Below are 18370 nucleotides of genomic sequence, written 5' to 3' on the forward strand. Positions count from 1 at the left end.
AGGTCTATACCACTAATCCATGGGAAGAAATGCTCTCTTTTTATCTGTCCTAGAAAGAATTTCCATTCTAAAGCGAAGATAAGCGTTCATCGATATTTCCGGCAGCGGCTACAGTGCCCCAGACGTCGGAGTCCCACGGAGGCTTCCCTGGGACAAGTCCCGCACCCTCCCGGAGTAATGCCCCACGCCCTTCTCCCCCCGCGGAGGAGGCAGGGTGTGTTGCGACTGGCCAGGCATCTGGACTGATTTCCTTGCCAACATGCAGGGGAGAGAGAGTTCTCTCCGTCCTCGCGTGAGGGACCTGGTACTTTCGTTCTAAAGCTCTTGTTTCCTCGGGGAACAGAATTGCTAGACGCAATAGGTGCGTTGTCTTTAGTCTTCCCCGTTCTCTCGGAGGGCTGGAAGGGGTTAAATTTCAGGCTCCGGCGTCCTGGGAGAAGGTGAGGGGCTGCGGACTGGGTGCCGGAGAGGTGTGGATGGAGGGGATCTTTGCCTTCCTTCAGGAGAGGCTTTGTTAGCAAGGAGGGGTGCGTGGGAAGTTTTTTGGATCCGAGTGAAGGGGAGAAGGGCTTGCTTGGTTGGCCAAAGACTCGAGGTTAGACCTGGGGATGAACTTTCCAGAAATTAGATTCCACTGCAGAGTATATCGGCAGCGCGATGAAGTTATGAGCACCTCCTTATTTAAAAAATCCACACCCCACCCCACAAAACGAATGACCCCCTTCTGTATGAAAAGAAGTTTTAAAAGATCCCAGTATGTGAGACTCAGCCTGGGTATATTGTCTGCTCCTTTGCCATAAAGAGTTTCTGTAATCGTCGAAGATGTGAAGAGAAAATTCATCCTCTCTTCTAATAAACCAGGGACGGGGCGAGTTATGGCTGGTTTGTGGAGAAGAGACTCTAGGGATCCTGACACCTGGGAAGAGGTTCTGTTGCAATATGTTCCAGTTCTTTGTGTACACACGTAAACTACAAGCAAGTACCTTGAAGGCAACCCACAATGAAAACCTTACAGCACGGGATGTATTTCTTAATTAAGGCTTGCTTTCAAAGATAATAAATCTAACATGCAATAACTGATTTCTCATGTATTACGAAATCCTATCATTTCAACGCTGTACATTTGAAACCAAATTTAAGGCACACCGTATTTTCTTCCAATAGTGTTAACGTGCTTGGGAAGTAGCTAGATGGTTGCCAGATGAAAATTATCTTGAGAAGTTTCTAAATCCACTAACATAATTACAGAAGAGGGTTTTGTTCTGCTTCTTAAGACCTCTTCAAATTACTCAAGTAGGGAAGTTTCCTAATTCTGAACAGGTTTGAGAATTTTTTAGAGCTAAGAGATAATGATTTGTCATTTATTGACTTGCGTGATACTTTCATTCTAGTCAGCCCACTAGAAGAACAAACATTGTCTTTAAGCCAAAGGAAAGGTAAAACATACATTTTAACAAAGAATCAAGTCTCCAGCGAAAGTTTCGGTACAAAGTGTCCTTAAACATCACTCATGGATTTATTTATTGGTCAGGAGGGTTTATTTGTTTCTCTTTCTAGCTAAAGCTTGCTGCTGCTGCTAAGTCACTTCAGTCCTGTCCGACTCTGTGTGACCTCATAGACGGAAGCCCACCAGGCTCCCCTGTCCCTGGGATTCTCCAGGCAAGAACACTGGAGTGGGTTGCCATTTCCTTCTCCAATGTGTGAAAGTGAAAAGTGAAAGTGAAGTCGCTCAGTCGTATCCGACCCTTAGCGACCCCACGGACTGCAGCCTACCAGGCTCCTCCATTCATGGGATTTTCTAGGCAAGAGTACTGGAGTGGCTTGCCATTGCCTTCTCCGAGCTAAAGCTTAATTCTCAATTAAATGAAATCCTTAACCTTAGCTAATGGAAAGGAGGAGAAAAGATAAAGGGGCAAGATAGAAACAGTTTCTCTGTGAGGCCAGTGCATCAGGGATACACTTTAAATGCTGACAATCAGCTTCTTAAAGAAGGCCAACCTATTCTCAGCACCAAACTATTAGATTAAATGGGCCGGAGGAAAAGATTCAGATCTTTTGTAAATAATGGTCACATAGAGTTTCATTTTTTTTAAATATATTTATTTTAATTGGAGGCTAATTACAATATTGTATTGGTTTTGCCATACATTGACGTGAATCAGCCACAGGTGTACATGTGTTCCCCATCCTGAAGAGCTTCATTTTGTAAAGAGTGTTCTCCACATATTCTTTACTTTCCAAGCTCCAATTTACTTGCTGCTGCTGCTGCTAAGTCACTTCAGTCGTTTCCGACTCTGTGCGACCCCATAGATGGTAGCCCACCAGGCTCTACCGTCTCTGGGATTCTCCAGGCAAAGAACACTGGAGTGGGCTGCCATTTCCCTCTCCAATGCATGAAAGTGAAAAGTGAAAGTGAAGTCGCTCAGTCGTGTCCGACTCTTCGCGACCCCATGAACTACAGCCTACCAGGCTCCTCCACCCATGGGATTTTCCAGGCAAGAGTACTGGAGTGGGTTGCCATTGCCTTCTCCAATTTACTTAGGCAACCCTAAATCAGTGTTTCCCAATCTGGGTGTCTGAAAATTCTCACTGGTGTGTCCAGACAGACCTGATTTCCTTCGCTACCTCTCCCTCCCAACTGCACATATTTAACTGAATTAGAACCCAGCCACAGTCAATCTGTTGTTTGTAGTCTTGCCTGCTCAACTGATTTTTATGGTGAAGAATTCCACAGAACCATCTACCTGTCTTCATCATTTTCTGTCAAGGATCTACTCTTGATACGTGGCCACAAACATTTAGAAACTTGCATTTAGTAGTGGGTTTAAAAGGTTAGAAAACATAAACTGATTCTAAGAGTCACATCTTCATAGTAAGCAGTTGGTAAGAGCTTCACTCTCCCACTAATATTAAGCAAGTTCGTTTGAATTATGACATTGCACAAATTAAAGGTGTCATTCTTTATCAGTACCTCAGTACCATTACCATGCAATTATGGTTTTATAAAACATCACTAGTTCCTCATTTTAAACTAATGTGAGCTGATTCATTAATCAGAAGGCCCTGCCCCCCAAAAGAATGATTCCATAATTTAATTTTTATTACCCCTTCTTCCAGGCAACAAGAGCCCATTCTCTATGCAATATTTACTTCTAAGTAAGTTTTTTCCAATTGAAAAGTAGCAAGTTGTTTTAGACAGCAATTACTCTGAAATATTTTGCATTTAATTTGTTTTTGTTGGAATTTTTACTTGTGTATGAAAAGAATAGATTGTTCTCACTTTGCTAATAGTTGGCTGTTTTTTAGTTATTATTTCATCAGAGTAAAATTGACATTTTTGAATCTACTGATCATTTTATTTTGAATACTTGTCTGCTTAACTATCATTAAGGTCAGTCAAATATTACATAACATAGAATAATCTGATTATTTTTTCTAGCAAAAATATAAAATATTTATTTTCGGCTGTATGGGTCTTCATTGCTGCACCTGCTTTTCTCTGGTTGTGGCAAGTGTGGACTACTCTCTTGTGGCACATGGGCTTAGTTGCTTTGCAGCATGGCGAATCTTCCTGGATCAGGAATCGAAACTGTGTCTCCTACATTGGCAGGCAGATTCTTTACCACTGAACCACCAGGGAAACCGCTAGCAAATTCATTTTTGATTTCTAACAGGAAAGTTGATCAAATTTACTGCTTTGTGTTCTCAAACAATACTGAATGGTACAAAATAAAAAGCAAAATTGCAGTCTCTATTCTTGTTTTCATTATCCTCCTCAGAGACAACCATATTTTGTTTTATTTCTTTTGATTGATTTAGTTATGTTGATGCACTTATCATAATCTAGAATATTGAATCCTCGACAACTAGAAACTTTTACCTGATCCATCTAATAAATTGCCTTCAAGTTTATGTTTCAATATGGATGTAATGAAAGCAACGTTATTGGAGAGTACCAAATAGTGATTTCCAAATATGAACTTTTTATCGTTAAAGAATCTTATCCTTAAAGGTGACCAATATATTTGTCTGTGAAAGTAAAGCACAAAAGATGCTCATTAGTTTTACTTGTTCTTTTTTTCTAGTTGCAATTACTGAATATGTTTCCTCTGACTGTGGAAAACAAGCATGTGGCCCAGTTGTTGCTCAGTACTGGTACCTGTCCAAGATGTATCTTCAGATTCTGTGGTGTGGATTTTCACGCACCATACAAACTTCCCTACAAGGTATTTTCTTTCTTTCTAAGGTTAATAAAGGGTCTCTATTTTTAAAGTCAGTACCTGTGTATTTGAGAGCAAATATCTATTCATAACTCTTCATTAAAAAACTATAATAAAATAATTACTGATAAGGATAATTTTAGAATTTCCATTACCATATACATGTAAGTTCCTTCTTAAGTGATTATATGTAGCATTTAATGTAGTAGGATCTTTGTGGAGCAATTCCCTGGTACATTTAATGTTTGCATAGACCTTTCCTAAAGACTAGACAGAATATCACAAAATAGTGTTTCTCACCAGATTTTAGTAAAATATAACAGAAGGGGGTGGAAGCATTATGAGTTTGGTTGCCTTTTTTTCTTTTTCTGTTTTCTATTTTACCACTTGTATTTATAGATAGGGATACTTGTAACTTTCTAGAAGTAAATGCTTATCATCTATCATCACTTGCTGCTATTCATAACAAAAAAGTAATATACTGAGGTCTTTGACATTTATGGTAATATACAGAGAGCTTTGACATTTTATAGAATATTTCATATAAGATATATAACATTTTGTGAAATATATTTTACTCTAATAGTGATGTTCATTTCAGAGGCAGATAGTAATTATATATGTATATATATAAATGTGTACTTATGTAAGCAGTACAAATTCACACACATGCATGTCTGCACGCTTAGTTTCCTATAATTAAAAAAGAATTTCCCAGGGACTTCCCTGGATGTCTAGTGGTTAAGAATCTGTGCTTCCATTTCAGGGGGCATGAATTCAATCCCTGGTTGGGGAACTCAGATCCCACATGCTGCACATGGCACAGACAGAAAAAAATTTCCCAGGAGTTAGCAACAGCAGTCATTCCTCCTATGTATTAATTGTTTCTATTATCTTGGAAATTAGTAATTATGTCCAGTATTCATATACACTTTTATATGTCAAGTGCTCATATAATCCTCGTAATAACCTATTAGGTAAGTACATACTATGATTGTCTCTATTTTCAGATGACGAAACTGAGGCACAGAGAGGTTAAGCAACCTGCCCAAAGTTACACAGCTATTAAGTGAGCAAGCTAGGATATGAACTGTCTGTCTGAATCCAAAGCCTAGAATTTGGAGCTAGAAGACATGGATTTGAACCCCAGTTCCACCACTTTCCAGCTTCAGTTTTCTCCTCTGTAAATGGGATTGATGATAACATCCACCTCACAGGATTTTAAGGGACAATATCTAATAACGTATGTGAAAACACTTTGAAAACTGAAAATGGTACATATACTATGATAACTAATATATCTGTATCATTTATATGCATAATAACTACAAAGTAATAAGATTGAGTTTATGTAACTCTCCTCAATTATTTTCAGATACGTTGTTTTATACATATGTTGTAAGTTTTGTGTAGAGACTTAGTGTTACCAACTAATATATCATTTTATGTAAATAAGCATGAAAATATCTGAGGACTTTATTGGGTAAATATATTTTGGTATTTTCTAATCATGTCATATATGTACACATACATGTTGATATATCTGTACAATGTTTATTGTCATTATAGATCTTAGGTAATAATAAACCTATTTGTGTGGGTCATAATATACCTGTATGTGTATATATGTATGAGTACATATTTCTCTGTTAAAGATTTAATAGGAAAACTAATGTCTTAATAAAATGAATTAAATTTGTTTGAGTGAAAGATTTTTCCCTTTGGAGTCAGTAAATTGTAATGTGAGTGAATTTCAAAGGGATATTTATTCAGCAACTGAATAATCTCTGCCTAATTTAGACAAAACAGAAGAAAAGTCCTCTGAATATTTAGATGAGTGGAATGTCTGAAATATGAGAATGTTTGAAAGCAGTGCCACAATTTACATTCCAATACTAAGAGTGACAGAAATTAGGGAAACCAGAATGTAGTAAAGAGTTTTTTTCAATAATTACCTATTAGTGGCATGTAATTATGATGCCAAATTTCAGCATTGCCAGCATCTGTTTACCTTTGTGTAGTTAATTGCTTTGAAATTATTTTTACTTAGTAGACTTTTAATCTAATTTTTTAGATTTCATATTAAGCATTGTACATATGGGATTTTCGTGGTTGTGAGATTATTAAATAACCTAACATGAATGGAAATTCAGTTTGCATTTCTACTTGTTAATAATTAGAATTGAAGTTTTTTGTTTTGTGTGTTTGTGTTGCTGAAATTAGCAAGTGAATGATCATCAAAACAGAACTACAAATAAATTAGTAAATTTGTTAATGGAGCTTTTCCATCTCAGATTTAAGAATTTAGCTCCACTGATGTATGAAACCCTTTTGAAAAAATATTCACACACATAGGAACTAGGTAAATCTCTTCTAAATTTTCCCGATAGCCAGTGCTGGTTAATAAAACAAATTCGTTGCTCCAGAATTGATGTAAATCAGCATTGTATAAGTCTATGAGATATCATAATTTTCATTCCTGTTAATGATATTGTCAAAGAGTCATTATTTTTTCTTTTTAATTAACTTTTCAGGAGTTGCTCAGTGAACTACAAAAATTTCTGGAAGCTGGAGAAGATGAATTAGTTTCTGAAGTTCCAAACCCACCTCCGAAGAAAATTCGACTCCAAGAACCAGAAGATCAGATTGATGGGATGGATAGTCTGAGTCAAAATGGAGAGGGAAAGCTCTCAGTGACTGAAGATGGAAGCAGTTCTTCCAAGAACTTGAATTTAAATGTATGCAATATATGCCTAGGAATTCTTCAAGATTTCTGTGAAAAAGAGTTCATTATAAAGGTACTCTGTTTTTTAAAATTAATGTGTACTATATAAAGATTTTCTGTCCTAAGGCCTATAGTTCCTGTATCCAAAGGAAGAATGCCATTCATTTTAACTTGTTTCACACAAATGGATCATTGGAATATTTTCTTAATTTTTTAAAAAAACGAAGTCTACTATTCTCAAATAAAAAAATCAATGAAGTATGTATCCACGTATTTCTGTTATGAGTGCTGTTCAATTGAGCAAAATATGGCAGTTTCCCTTTTGCTGTTTAACGTAGCTAAGGAGTTAGAGAAACAGTTCTTTTTGAGACCTCTCAGTGTCTAGAAAAGATGAGTATTACAGCTTTGTGAAAGGTACATGATTGAGGGTGAGATTGCTTTTTGTGCCTATTTGGCTTTATTTTATTTAAAATCTTTTCTGTATTATCAGGTGACTTAGATATTTTGACATTCGATAGATTGTTCTGCAGGTGAGTCCTGACTCTCTTGGCACCTCGTGATAGCAAATATTTGATTTCAGGATGTTTCTGAGAGTTTCCTACTCGAAGATAAAAGTTTAGAAGTTTTCCAGTGCTGTCTCTTGGACCAAAACTTCAAGTTATGAAGATTCCTGTAAAATTTTCAGCAATTCCTAGAAATCTGTATAACACTTTTTTTATGGAATAAAAAATACTTTCTCTGTAATACTTTTTTAGGTGTGCCAAAAGGTTGAGGCCTCTGGGTTTGAATTCACCAACTTGGTATTGTCAGTCTCCTTCCCACCACAGCTATCTGTAAGAGAGGTAAGGTCATTTACATTCATAAAACTATATGTGAAGTATGCAATAGAATTCCTAAAAAATAAGGAAGTATAAATATTCCTTACCATATTATGTTTTCACACTTTGTGTATTTATTGAATGACTGAAAGCATTATATTATTATAAATGTTTAATAATGTTGAGTGAATGAATGAAAAAAAGGAATTATTGGTTCAAGTTAGTCTATCCCTCACAGGACTGCCATCTTTTTTAAAGGTCCTTGTTCAGTAGCGACATTCATTGAGCATTAGCTCTGTGTGAGACATGCTGGTCAGAGAAAGAGATTTAACCAGGACTTCAGAGATCTTTGGGGCTTCTCTGATAGCTCAGTTGGTAAAGAATCTGCCTGCAATGCAGGACACCCCAGTTCAATTCCTGGGTTGGGAAGATCCACTGGATAAGGGATAGGCTACCCACTCCAGTATTCTTGCACTTCTCTTGTGGCTCAGCCTGTAAAGAATCTATCTGAAATGTGGGAGACCTGGGTTTGATCCCTGGGTTGAAAAGATCCCCTGAAGAAGGGAAAGGCTACCCAGTATTCTGGCCTGGAGAATTCCATGGACTGTATAGTCCATGGGGTCGCAAAGAGTCTGACACGACTGAGCGACTTTCATTACTACTACTACTCCTCAGAGATCTTTGGGGGCAAATGTATGTGTTTTATAGTGGTCCTAGGCTAAGGTCATTTTAATTTTGATGAGCCTTCTCTTTTCCAAGGTAAAATATAAAAAGGTGACACCTCTTTTAGTCAATGGAAAAATGGAGGGAAAGTACTTTATATTTATTTTAACTTTTTTCCTTTAGTAAGTGAAAAAAATAATAGCAGGCATTATCGTATCATCCTGTGTGTAGAAACTGATGTGAAAACAAAGCTATCTTTGCTAAAACTGTCAAATGTAGCATAGAGGGAATGACCTCTGTAATCTTAACTTATAATGAGTTGTAAACACATCCATTTGTATGTATGAGGTATCTTTTCCCCAAGAATCCCAAAACTTCACCTTTCATCTGTACCATCACTTTCTTTGGGTGAGTATGTTTATTAGCCCCTAAAAGGCTAAAGATTGACTTAAGACTTGCTGAAACTGAATAAATGATAGAGAAGAGGTGGGATGTGAAAAAGAACAGAGCGATTTTCAGGAATATCTCTGTTAATGACAAGATAACAGAGCAAATGGAAGAGTAAAGGGGATGATGATGCAATACCAAGGTTCATGAATACTTAAAGTAATTTTCTAGTCAGTCATCAATGCATTTCTCACTGATAGGTCCAATTTTGGTAGAGAAAAACAGACTTTGAAAAGCTAACTGATTCACAAAAAGTTTTAGTATTTGAGTAACAGATAGGAAAAGAAATATATTTTCTAAGTGTGGTTATATATCTTGCTACCAACCTCTTCATCTGAATGTTTATATTTTTACAATAAAATTTGTAGTGTCCATTTTTACCACATATGTGATTTTTTAGCACTCTTAACTTAATATTTGTTGAATACTTATGAAGTATTTATATTCCATATTAGAAATAGAAGATGCTTCTTTAATAAAAAATAGAATTATTCTTCATAAACTCTTCTTGCGTCTTATAATTGATTTTTAATCATTAAACTACTAGCAGAAATATATAACTAGTCCAATTATTGAGGAATTAATACATTAATACAATTCCACAGTTTAGCATATAAAGTTTTCCTTTGCATTAATGAGTAATATATTTTTACCCATTATTTTCTTGAGAATAATAATTATTCACAAGTTTGCAGTATACTGTTTTTGCAACCCAGATATTTTCAGCATATCATGTTTATGGTTCACTTTGTCATTTTCCTTTATTATTTTGTTTTGATACTTTCTTTTATTGCCATCTCTTATTACTTCTTTGGACTTGAGTTATGTTTTACTAGCCAAGTGGGATATAAATTGCTTTTCAAACTAGTTAACTTATTTGTTACTCAACCCAGTTTAAACAAACTATACATCTTCAGAATATTCTTGTATTTTGAACAAAAATTTTGTGCATCTCTACTGCCGTGTTTCTTCTATGTTGTCAGCTTAGATCATATAAAACTTGGAACTTATTTGTCTGTATATAAAATTAACTGTTAACCTATGTGCCATTCACTGATGCTGGTTATCTCATAATTCATGTTGGAATATACAATTGAGTTAGTTAAAATCCTTCACCTTTTTTCCTACTTCTAAAGAAGAAAATTATGATCACAGATAAATTGATTTGAAAGCAAATACTTTTTCATTAGCCTGGTAGTATTTATATTCCTGTTTACAGAAGAACCTAGGAAAGGGATGAACTCAAATAAAGAATTTTTTAAAAAAATCAAACTGTTAAATTTGTATTCACTCTTCCATATTTCTGGCCCTACCAGTTCCTTTCTGGCTAAACTATAGTTTTAGCTTATCATTATAAAAGTGCTAATTTAAAAGCTTAGAAAGAAAAACTTGCATTCAGTATAATCACCGTCGTGTTCACTGAGTTTGGGAGAATATGGAGGGAGGGGTGGAGTACAGTTCCTGTACATATTCTCCTAGGAACTAGTCGGACTAGTTGCTCTGGTCAGGACAGTTACAGACTAATATTGCTAAAGAGCGGAAAAACAAGTGATGAACTGACAAACACCTGCTCAGTTCAGTTCAGTCGCTCAGTCATGTCCGACTCTTTGCAACCCCATGAATCACAGCACGCCAGGCCTCCCTGTCCATCACCAACTCCCAGAGTTCACTCAAACTCATGTCCATTGAGTCGGTGATGCCATCCAGCCACCTCATCCTCTGTCGTCCCCTTCTCTTCCCCTGGTAGACATCAAGTAAAACCTGATAAGCGGAATAAATGCAGACTGTACCCAGGGATTCACAGAAGATAACAATATGAAAGCTAGTTGGATATAATACTTAGAGGCCTCAAAGCCTTCATAACAGAATACAAAATTTGGATGATAAAGTTGGTTACAAGAGAGAGTAATTAATATCTCTTAGCTCTCATGGTGACTTTCTGAAATTGGCCTTACCACTTGAATGTAACTATGGAAGGATTTTTTTTTTTGCAAGATTCAGATTTGTTTAAAGGAGAGATATAATATTGTGATGTGGCAAGAAATTATGTACATGCATTGAGATCTGAAGTACTGCAAGTGGAAGGATGCTGAACACCCAGAGAAGCATAAAAAGAGAAATGGCATCAATGACAGGAGTGGAACTGTGTTGCATGTCCCTTGGTCAAGGGCAGAAGTGATGAGTTGCACACGTAAGAGAGTCATGAAAGTATGCAGTAGTATGAGGGACTTTTGGTGTTAAGGCACTTGGTGGAAATCGCAGTTTAAAGCACATTGTCTTGACAGCTTTTGAAGTGGAACAGTTTACTTTCTTAAAGTAGTTGTTCTTAAACTTTAATGTGCATGGGAATCAATTGGAGAGCTCTCTAGGCCCCATCCTCAGGGATTCTGATATAGTAAGTGAGTGGGACGCATGAATTTGCATTTCTAACAAGCTCCTGGGTGATGTTGGTGCTGCTATAAGTACCACACGTTGAGAACCACTGCCCTAAAGGATAATGGGGGAACTAATCTACTCCTAAGTGAAAAAACCTTTTAAAATTTGTATTCCTGATAGGATGGGAGAAGTTGGCATACTTAGAATATATACTAGACTTTTGATATGTAGACTTCAAACAGTTCAGAGGGAAAGGCAGTCAAAGAAAAAATGGCATAAGAATCTGGGCTGGAAAGTAAAAGAATTGGGAAATACAGAGAAAGTGCAATTCAGACCTTAGTTAAAGCCAGATTATCCGTGTGAGTTCCCTGGCAGTCCAGGGATTAGGACTTGTGCTTTCACTACCATGGCCTGGGTTCAGTTCCTGGTTGGGGAACTAAGATTCTGCAAGCCATGCAGCATGACCAGAAAAAAAAGCAGATTACCCCAACCAATAAAATAAAGTTTAGGGAGAAAAATACATCCAGATGAAGAAGAAATGGGGGCTATCTTCTCTCACTTTCTCTCTGTGTGTACAAACATTTGTATTTATATATCTGTTAGACATTTTCTTTGATAAGTTTCAAAAGTAATAAGACTAGCCTAATGAACCCTATGTGTGTATCATCCAACTCCAACAGTCAAATTTTTTTATTTTACCAACCTGAGATCAATTTTTTAAAAATATAGAAAAGGTGAAGTCAAATTAAGGCAAATGTAGAAGGAAGCCTAGGTCTATAATAATAGCAAATAGAAAAATGAGTACAGACTTGCAAGAATTGCTAAGGAAGACTCGGGGTACTTAAAGTTATATTTAGATCAACAAAGAGATGAAAAGGGGATAGATCTGCTTTTTGATACTGAAGGTATACTACTGATGCATTATATAAAGAAAGCAGAAGCCTGAAGATCCTATTTTGTTTGTCGAGGAAAGTGAAAGTGAAGTCGCTCAGTCATGTGCGACTCTCTGCAACCCCATGGACTGTAGCCTGCCAGGCTCCCCCATCCATGGAATTTCCAGGCAAGGATACTAGAGTGGGTTGCCATTTCCTTCTCCAAGGAAAATGACCTGCAAATGAAAAGGGTCGAATGGTCACTGCTAAGGGAATGAAAGCTCCGCATGGTTAGTTCAGTTCAATTGTTCAGTTGTGTCCAACTTTCTGGAACCCCATGGACGGCAGCAGGCCAGGCTTCCCTGTCCATCACCAACTCCCAGAGCTTGCGTTTGAGCACGTCCATCAAGTTGGTGATGCCATCCAACCATCTCATCCTCTGTCATCCATTCTCCTGCCTTCAATCTTTACCAGCATCAGGGTCTTTCCCAGTGAGTCAGTTCTTCTCATCAGGAGGCCAAAGTATTGGAGTTTCAGCTTCAGTATCAGTTCTCCCAATGAATATTCAGGACCGATTTCCTTTAGGATTGACTAGTTTGATCTCCTTGCAGTCCAAGGGACTCTCAAGAGTCTTCTTCAACACCGCAGTTCAAAGCATTAATTCTTCAGCGCTCAACTTTCTTTATGGGCCAACTCTCACTCCATACATGACTACTGGAAAAACTATAGCTTTGACCAGATGGACCTTAGTTGGCAAAGTAATATCTCTGCTTTTTAATATGCTGTCTAGTTTGGTTGTAGCTTTTCTTCCAAGGATAAGTGTCTCTTAATTTCATGGCTGAGTCACCATCTGCAGTGATTTTGGAGCCCAAGAAAATAAAGTCTCTCACTGTTTCCATTGATTCCCCATCTATTTCCCATGAAGTGATGGGACTGGATGCCATGATCTTAGATTTTTGAATGTTGAGTTTTAAGCCAGCTTTTTCACTCTTCTGTTTCACTTTCATCAAGAGACTCTTTACTTCTTCTTCACTTTCTGCCATAAGGGTGGTATCATCTGCATACCTGAGGTTATTGATATTTCTCCCAGAAATTTTGATTCCGACCTGTACTTATCAAGCCTGGCATTTCACATAACTCAACCTGCATATAAGTTGAATAAGCAGGGTAACAATATACAGCCTGATGTACTCCTTTCCCAATTTGGAACCAGTCCGTTGTTCCAAGTCCACTTCTAACTGTTGCATCTTGACCTGCATACAGATTTCTCAGGAGGCAGATAAGGTGGTCTGGTATTCCCATCTCTTGAGGAACCTTCCACAGTTTGAGTGATCCACACAGTCAAAGGCTTTGACATCATAGTCAATAAAGCAGAAATAGATGTTTTTCTGGCTCTCTTGCTTTTTCAGTGATCCAGCAGATATTGGCAATTTGATCTCTGGTTTCTCTACCTTTTCTAAATTTTGCTTGAACATCTGGAAGTTCTCAGTTCGTGTACTGTTGAAGCCTAAGTGGGAAAATTTTGAGCAATACTTTGCCAGTGTGTGAGATGAGTACAGTTGTGAGGTATTTTGAACATTCTTTGGCATTGCCTTTCCTAGGGATTGGAATGAAAACACCTTTTCCAGTCCTGTGGCCACTGCTGAGTTTTCCAAATTTGCTGGCGTATTGAGTGCAGCACTTTCACAGCATCATCTTTTAGGATTTGAAATAGCTCAACTGGAATTCTATCACCTCCACTAGTTTTGTTCATAGGGATGCTTTCTAAGGTCCATTTGACTACTCACTCCAGGATGTCTGGCTACAGGTGAGTGATCACACCATTGTGGTTACTTGGGTCATGAAGATCTTTTTTTGTATAGTTCTTCTGTGTATTCTAACCATCTTCTCTTAATATCTTCTGCTTCTGTTAGGTTCATACCATTTCTGTCGTTTATTGTGCCCATCTGTGTATGACATGTTCCCTTGGTGTCTCTAATTTTGTTGAAGAGATCTCTAGTCTTTCCCATTCTGTTGTTTTCTTCTATTTCTTTGCATTGATTGCTGAGGAAGTCTTTCTTATCTCTCCTTTCTATTCTTTGGAACTCTGCATTCAGATGGGTATCAGTTCAGTTCAGTCACTCAGTCATGTCCGACTCTTTGCGACCCCATAAATCGCAGCATGCCAGGCCTCCCTGTCCATCACCAACTCCTGGAGTTCACTCAAACTCATGTCCACCGAGTCGGTGATGCCATCCAGCCACCTCATTCTCTGTCATCCCCTTCTCCTCCCACCCCCAATCCCTCCCAGTGTCAGGGTCTTTTCCAGTGAGTCAACTCCTCACATGAGGTGGCCAAAGTATTGCAGTTTCAGCTTTAGCATCAGTCCTTCCAATGAAAACCCAGGGCTGATCTCCTTTAGGATTGGACCTCCTTGCAGTCCAAGGGACTCTCCAGAGTCTTCTCCAACACCAGAGTTCAAAAGCATCAATTCGTCGGCACTCAGCATTCTTCACAGTCCAACTCTCACATCCGTACATGACCACTGGAAAAACCATAGCCTTGACTAGACAGACCTTTGTTGGCAAAGTAATGTCTCTGCTTTTTAATATGCTCTCTAGGTTGGTCATAACTGTCCTTCCAAGGAGTAAGCATCTTTTAATTTCATGGCTGCAATCACCATCTGCAGTGATTTTGGAGCCCAAAAAAATAAAGTCTGACACTGTTTCCCCATCTATTTCCCATGAAGTGATGGGACCAGATGCCATGATCTTAGTTTTCTGAATGTTGAGTTTTAAGCCAACTTTTTCACTCTCCCCTTTCACTTTCATCAAGAGGCTTTTTAGGTCCTCTTCACTTTCTGCCATAAGGGTGGTGTCATCTGCATATCTGAGGTAATTGATATTTCTCCCAGCAATCTTGATTCCAGCTTGTGCTTCTTCTAGCCCCGCGTTTCTCATGATGTACTCTGCATAGAAGCTAAATAAGCAGGGTGACAATATACAACCTTGATGTACTCCTTTTCCTATTTGGAACCAGTCTGTTGTTCCATGTCCAGTTCTAACTGTTGCTTCCTGATCTGCATATAGGTTTCTCAAGAGGCAGGTCAGGTGGTCTGGTATTCCCAATTCTTTCAGAATTTTCTACAGTTCATTTGTGATCCAAACAGTCAAAGACTTTGGCATAGTCAATGAAGCAGAAATAGATGTTTTTTGGAACTCTCTTGCTTTTTCGATGATCCAGTGAATGTTGGCAATTTGATCTCTGGTTCCTCTGCCTTTTCTAAAACCAGCTTGAACATCTGGAAGCTCACGGTTCACGTATTGCTGAAGCCTGGCTTGGAGAATTTTGAGCATGACTTTACTAGCGTGTGAGATGAGTGCAATTGTGCGGTAGTTTGAGCATTCTTTGGCATTGCCTTTCTTTGGGATTGGAATGAAAACTGACCTTTTCCAGTCCTGTGGCCACTGCTGAGTTTTCCCAATTTGCTGGCATATTGAGTGCAGCACTTTCACAGCATCATCTTTCAGGACGTGAAATAGCTCAACTGGAATTCCATCACCTCCACTAGCTTTGTTCATAGTGATGCTTTCTAAGGCCCACTTGACTTCACATTCCAGGATGTCTGGCTGTAGGTCAGTGATCACACCCACCATCGTGATTATCTGGGTTGTGAATGCTTTTCCTTTTCTCCTTTGCCTTTCACTTCTCTACTTTTCTCAGCTATTTGTAAGGCCTCCTCAGACAATCATTTTTGCCTTTTTGCATTTCTTTTTCTTGAGGATGGTCTTAATCACTGCCTTCTGTACAATGTCAGGAACTTCCCTCCATATTCCTTCAGGCACTCTTTTCTGTCAGATCTCATTGCTTGAATCTATTTGTAACTTTCACTGTATAATCATAAGGGATTTGATTTAGGTCATAGCTGAATGGTCTCATGGTTTTTCCCTACCTTCAATTTAAGTATGAATTTTGCAATGATCTGAGCCACAGTCAGCTCCTGATCTTGTTTTTGCTGACTATATAGAGCTTCTCCATATTTGGCTGCAAAGAATATAATCAGTCTGATTTGGTATTGACCATCTGGTGTTGTCCATGTATAGAATCTTCTCTTGTGTTGTTGGAAGAGGGTGTTTGCTATGACCAGTGTGTTCCTTTGACAAAACTCTGTTAGACTTTGCCCTACTTCATTTTATACTCCAAGGCCAAACTTGCCTGTTACTCCAGGTGTTTCTTGACTTCCTACTTTTGCATTCCCGTCCTCCATGATAAAAAGGACATTTTTTTTGGGTGTTAGTTCTAGAAGGTCTTGTAGGTCATCATAGAACTATTCAACTTGAGCTTCTTTGGCATTACTGGTTGGGGCATAGACTTGGATTACTGTGATGTTGAATGGTTTGCCTTGGAAACAGAGATCATCCTGTCATTTTTGAGTTTGCACCAAAGTACTGCATTTCAGACTCTTTTATTTACTTCATTTCTTCTAAGGGATTCTTGCCCACAGTAGTGGACATAATGGTCATGTGAATTAAATTCACCCATTCCAGTCCATTTTAGCTCAGTGATTTCTAAAATGTCAACATTCACTCTTGCCATCTCCTGTTTGACCACTTCCAATTTGCCTTGATTCATGGACCTAACATTCCAGGTTCCTATGCAATATTGTTTTTTGTAGTATTGGATTTTATTTCCATCACCAGTCACATCTACAACTGGGCGTTGTTTTCACTTTGGCTGTGCCTCTTCATTCTTTCTGGAGTTATTTCTCCACTCTTCTATAGTACATATTGCACACCTAGAGTTCATCTTTCAGTGTCTTATCTTTTTGCCTTTTCATACTGTTTTTGGGGTTCTCAAGGCAAGACTACTGAAATGGTTTGCCATTCCCTTCTTCAGTGGACCACATTTTGTCAGACCTCTCTACCGTGACCCGTCCGTCTTGGTTGGCCCTATAGGGCATGTCTCATAGTTTCATTGGGTTGGTCAAGGCTGTGGTCCATGTGATCAGTTTGATTAGTTTCTCTCTTCTCTCTAATAGATAAGGATAAGAGATTTATGGAAGCTTCCTGATGGGAGAGACTGACTGTGGGGGAAACTGGATGGGACCATGCTCAGTAAATCTTAGTCCAGTTTTCTGTTGATGGGTGGGGCTGTGTTCCTTCCCTGTTAATTTGGCCCAGGCCAAACTATGGTAGCTGTGAGGATTATAATGGCGGCCTCCTTCAAAAGGACTTGTGCACACACTGTTGTTTTCAGTGCCCCTGACCCCTCAGCAGGCCACTGTCGACCCACGCCTCTGCCAGAGACTCCTGGACACTTACAGGCAAGTCTGCCTCAGTCTCTTATGGGGCCTTTGCTCGTTTCTCCTGGCTCCTGGTGTGCACAAAGTTTTGTTTGTGCTCTCCAAGAGCCTGTTTACCCAGGCCCCAGTCCAGATTGTTAAGCATTTCCAAATGGGTTCAGGTGTTCAGATCTGGATGAATTACATTCCAGAATAGACTGAGAAGAAACTTGCAGCCATGATCATTGAGAAGTTTTAAAAGAAGATTTTCCAAATGTCTAGAGACAGATGAGGGCAGTTGTAACTTTCCAAAGCTGAGAAAAGTTGGTTTTGTTACCTACCAGCTGGTGACCTTGAATCTAAAAGCCTGGCAAGATTCTAGATCAGAAACTAAAGAGTAAATTGTGGACAGTGAGAATAGGAAAACTTAGTTGAACAAATTCATTAAAGTCGAATCATGTCTATATTATTTCTTGCATTTACAGTCTAGTAGGACTGGTTTGTCTGTGCAAGATCAGTTGTGTCCAACTCTTTGCAACCCCCTGAACTGTAGCCTGCCAGGCTCCTTTGTCCATGGGATTTCCCAGACAAGAATATTGGAGTGGGTTGCCATTTCCTTCTCCAGGGGATCTTCCCGAACCAGGACTGGTAGAACAGGGAAATGCAGTAGCACCTGTATGACTGGGACTCAGCTAGTCATTTGATCAGGTTTCTTTCCCATGGTAACTTCCTAAAAAGTGGCAGGAAATGTGACCAGGATGTGAAAACAGTTGGGTGGATTTTGGTCATTCCCAGAAGGAGCTGATTAATGACTGGTATCAGACTGGATGATGTTTTTCCAAAGGTGCTCTGCAGATCAACCACTTGAAACTCACTTTAGGAAAGATGTCAAAAACATTGTAGGCCTTGTCTCAGACCTCCTAAATCATAATCTCTAGAGAGGGGTCAGAGAAGCCCATCCTCAAGTTAGGTACATATCAGAATTCAAG

At 38.6% G+C, this 18370-nt stretch overlaps 1 protein-coding gene across 5 annotated transcripts in view; it reads left to right on the plus strand.

Moving 5' to 3' along the window:
• The first annotated feature begins 230 nt into the window (after positions 1-230).
• The window catches only part of PUS10 (pseudouridine synthase 10), an 88505-nt gene continuing 70365 nt past the window's right edge, over positions 231-18370 (plus strand). For 3 of the 5 annotated variants that reach the window (XM_088841412.1, XM_055400820.2, XM_055400822.2), the window contains exons 1-4: positions 336-440; positions 4086-4226; positions 6755-7018; positions 7701-7787. In XM_088841412.1, coding sequence (XP_088697538.1) covers positions 4101-4226; positions 6755-7018; positions 7701-7787 — 477 coding nt within the window. In that variant the 5' untranslated portion in view covers positions 336-440; positions 4086-4100. Of the gene's footprint in view, positions 441-4085; positions 4227-5230; positions 5464-6754; positions 7019-7700; positions 7788-18370 lie in introns of those variants that run through there. The other 2 variants (XM_055400821.2, XM_088841411.1) reach the window with 2 other exon arrangements.

Source organism: Moschus berezovskii, chromosome 11, assembly GCF_049115385.1.
Source record: "Moschus berezovskii isolate FMDL1 chromosome 11, NW_MosBer_1.0, whole genome shotgun sequence".
NCBI lineage: Eukaryota > Metazoa > Chordata > Mammalia > Artiodactyla > Moschidae > Moschus > Moschus berezovskii.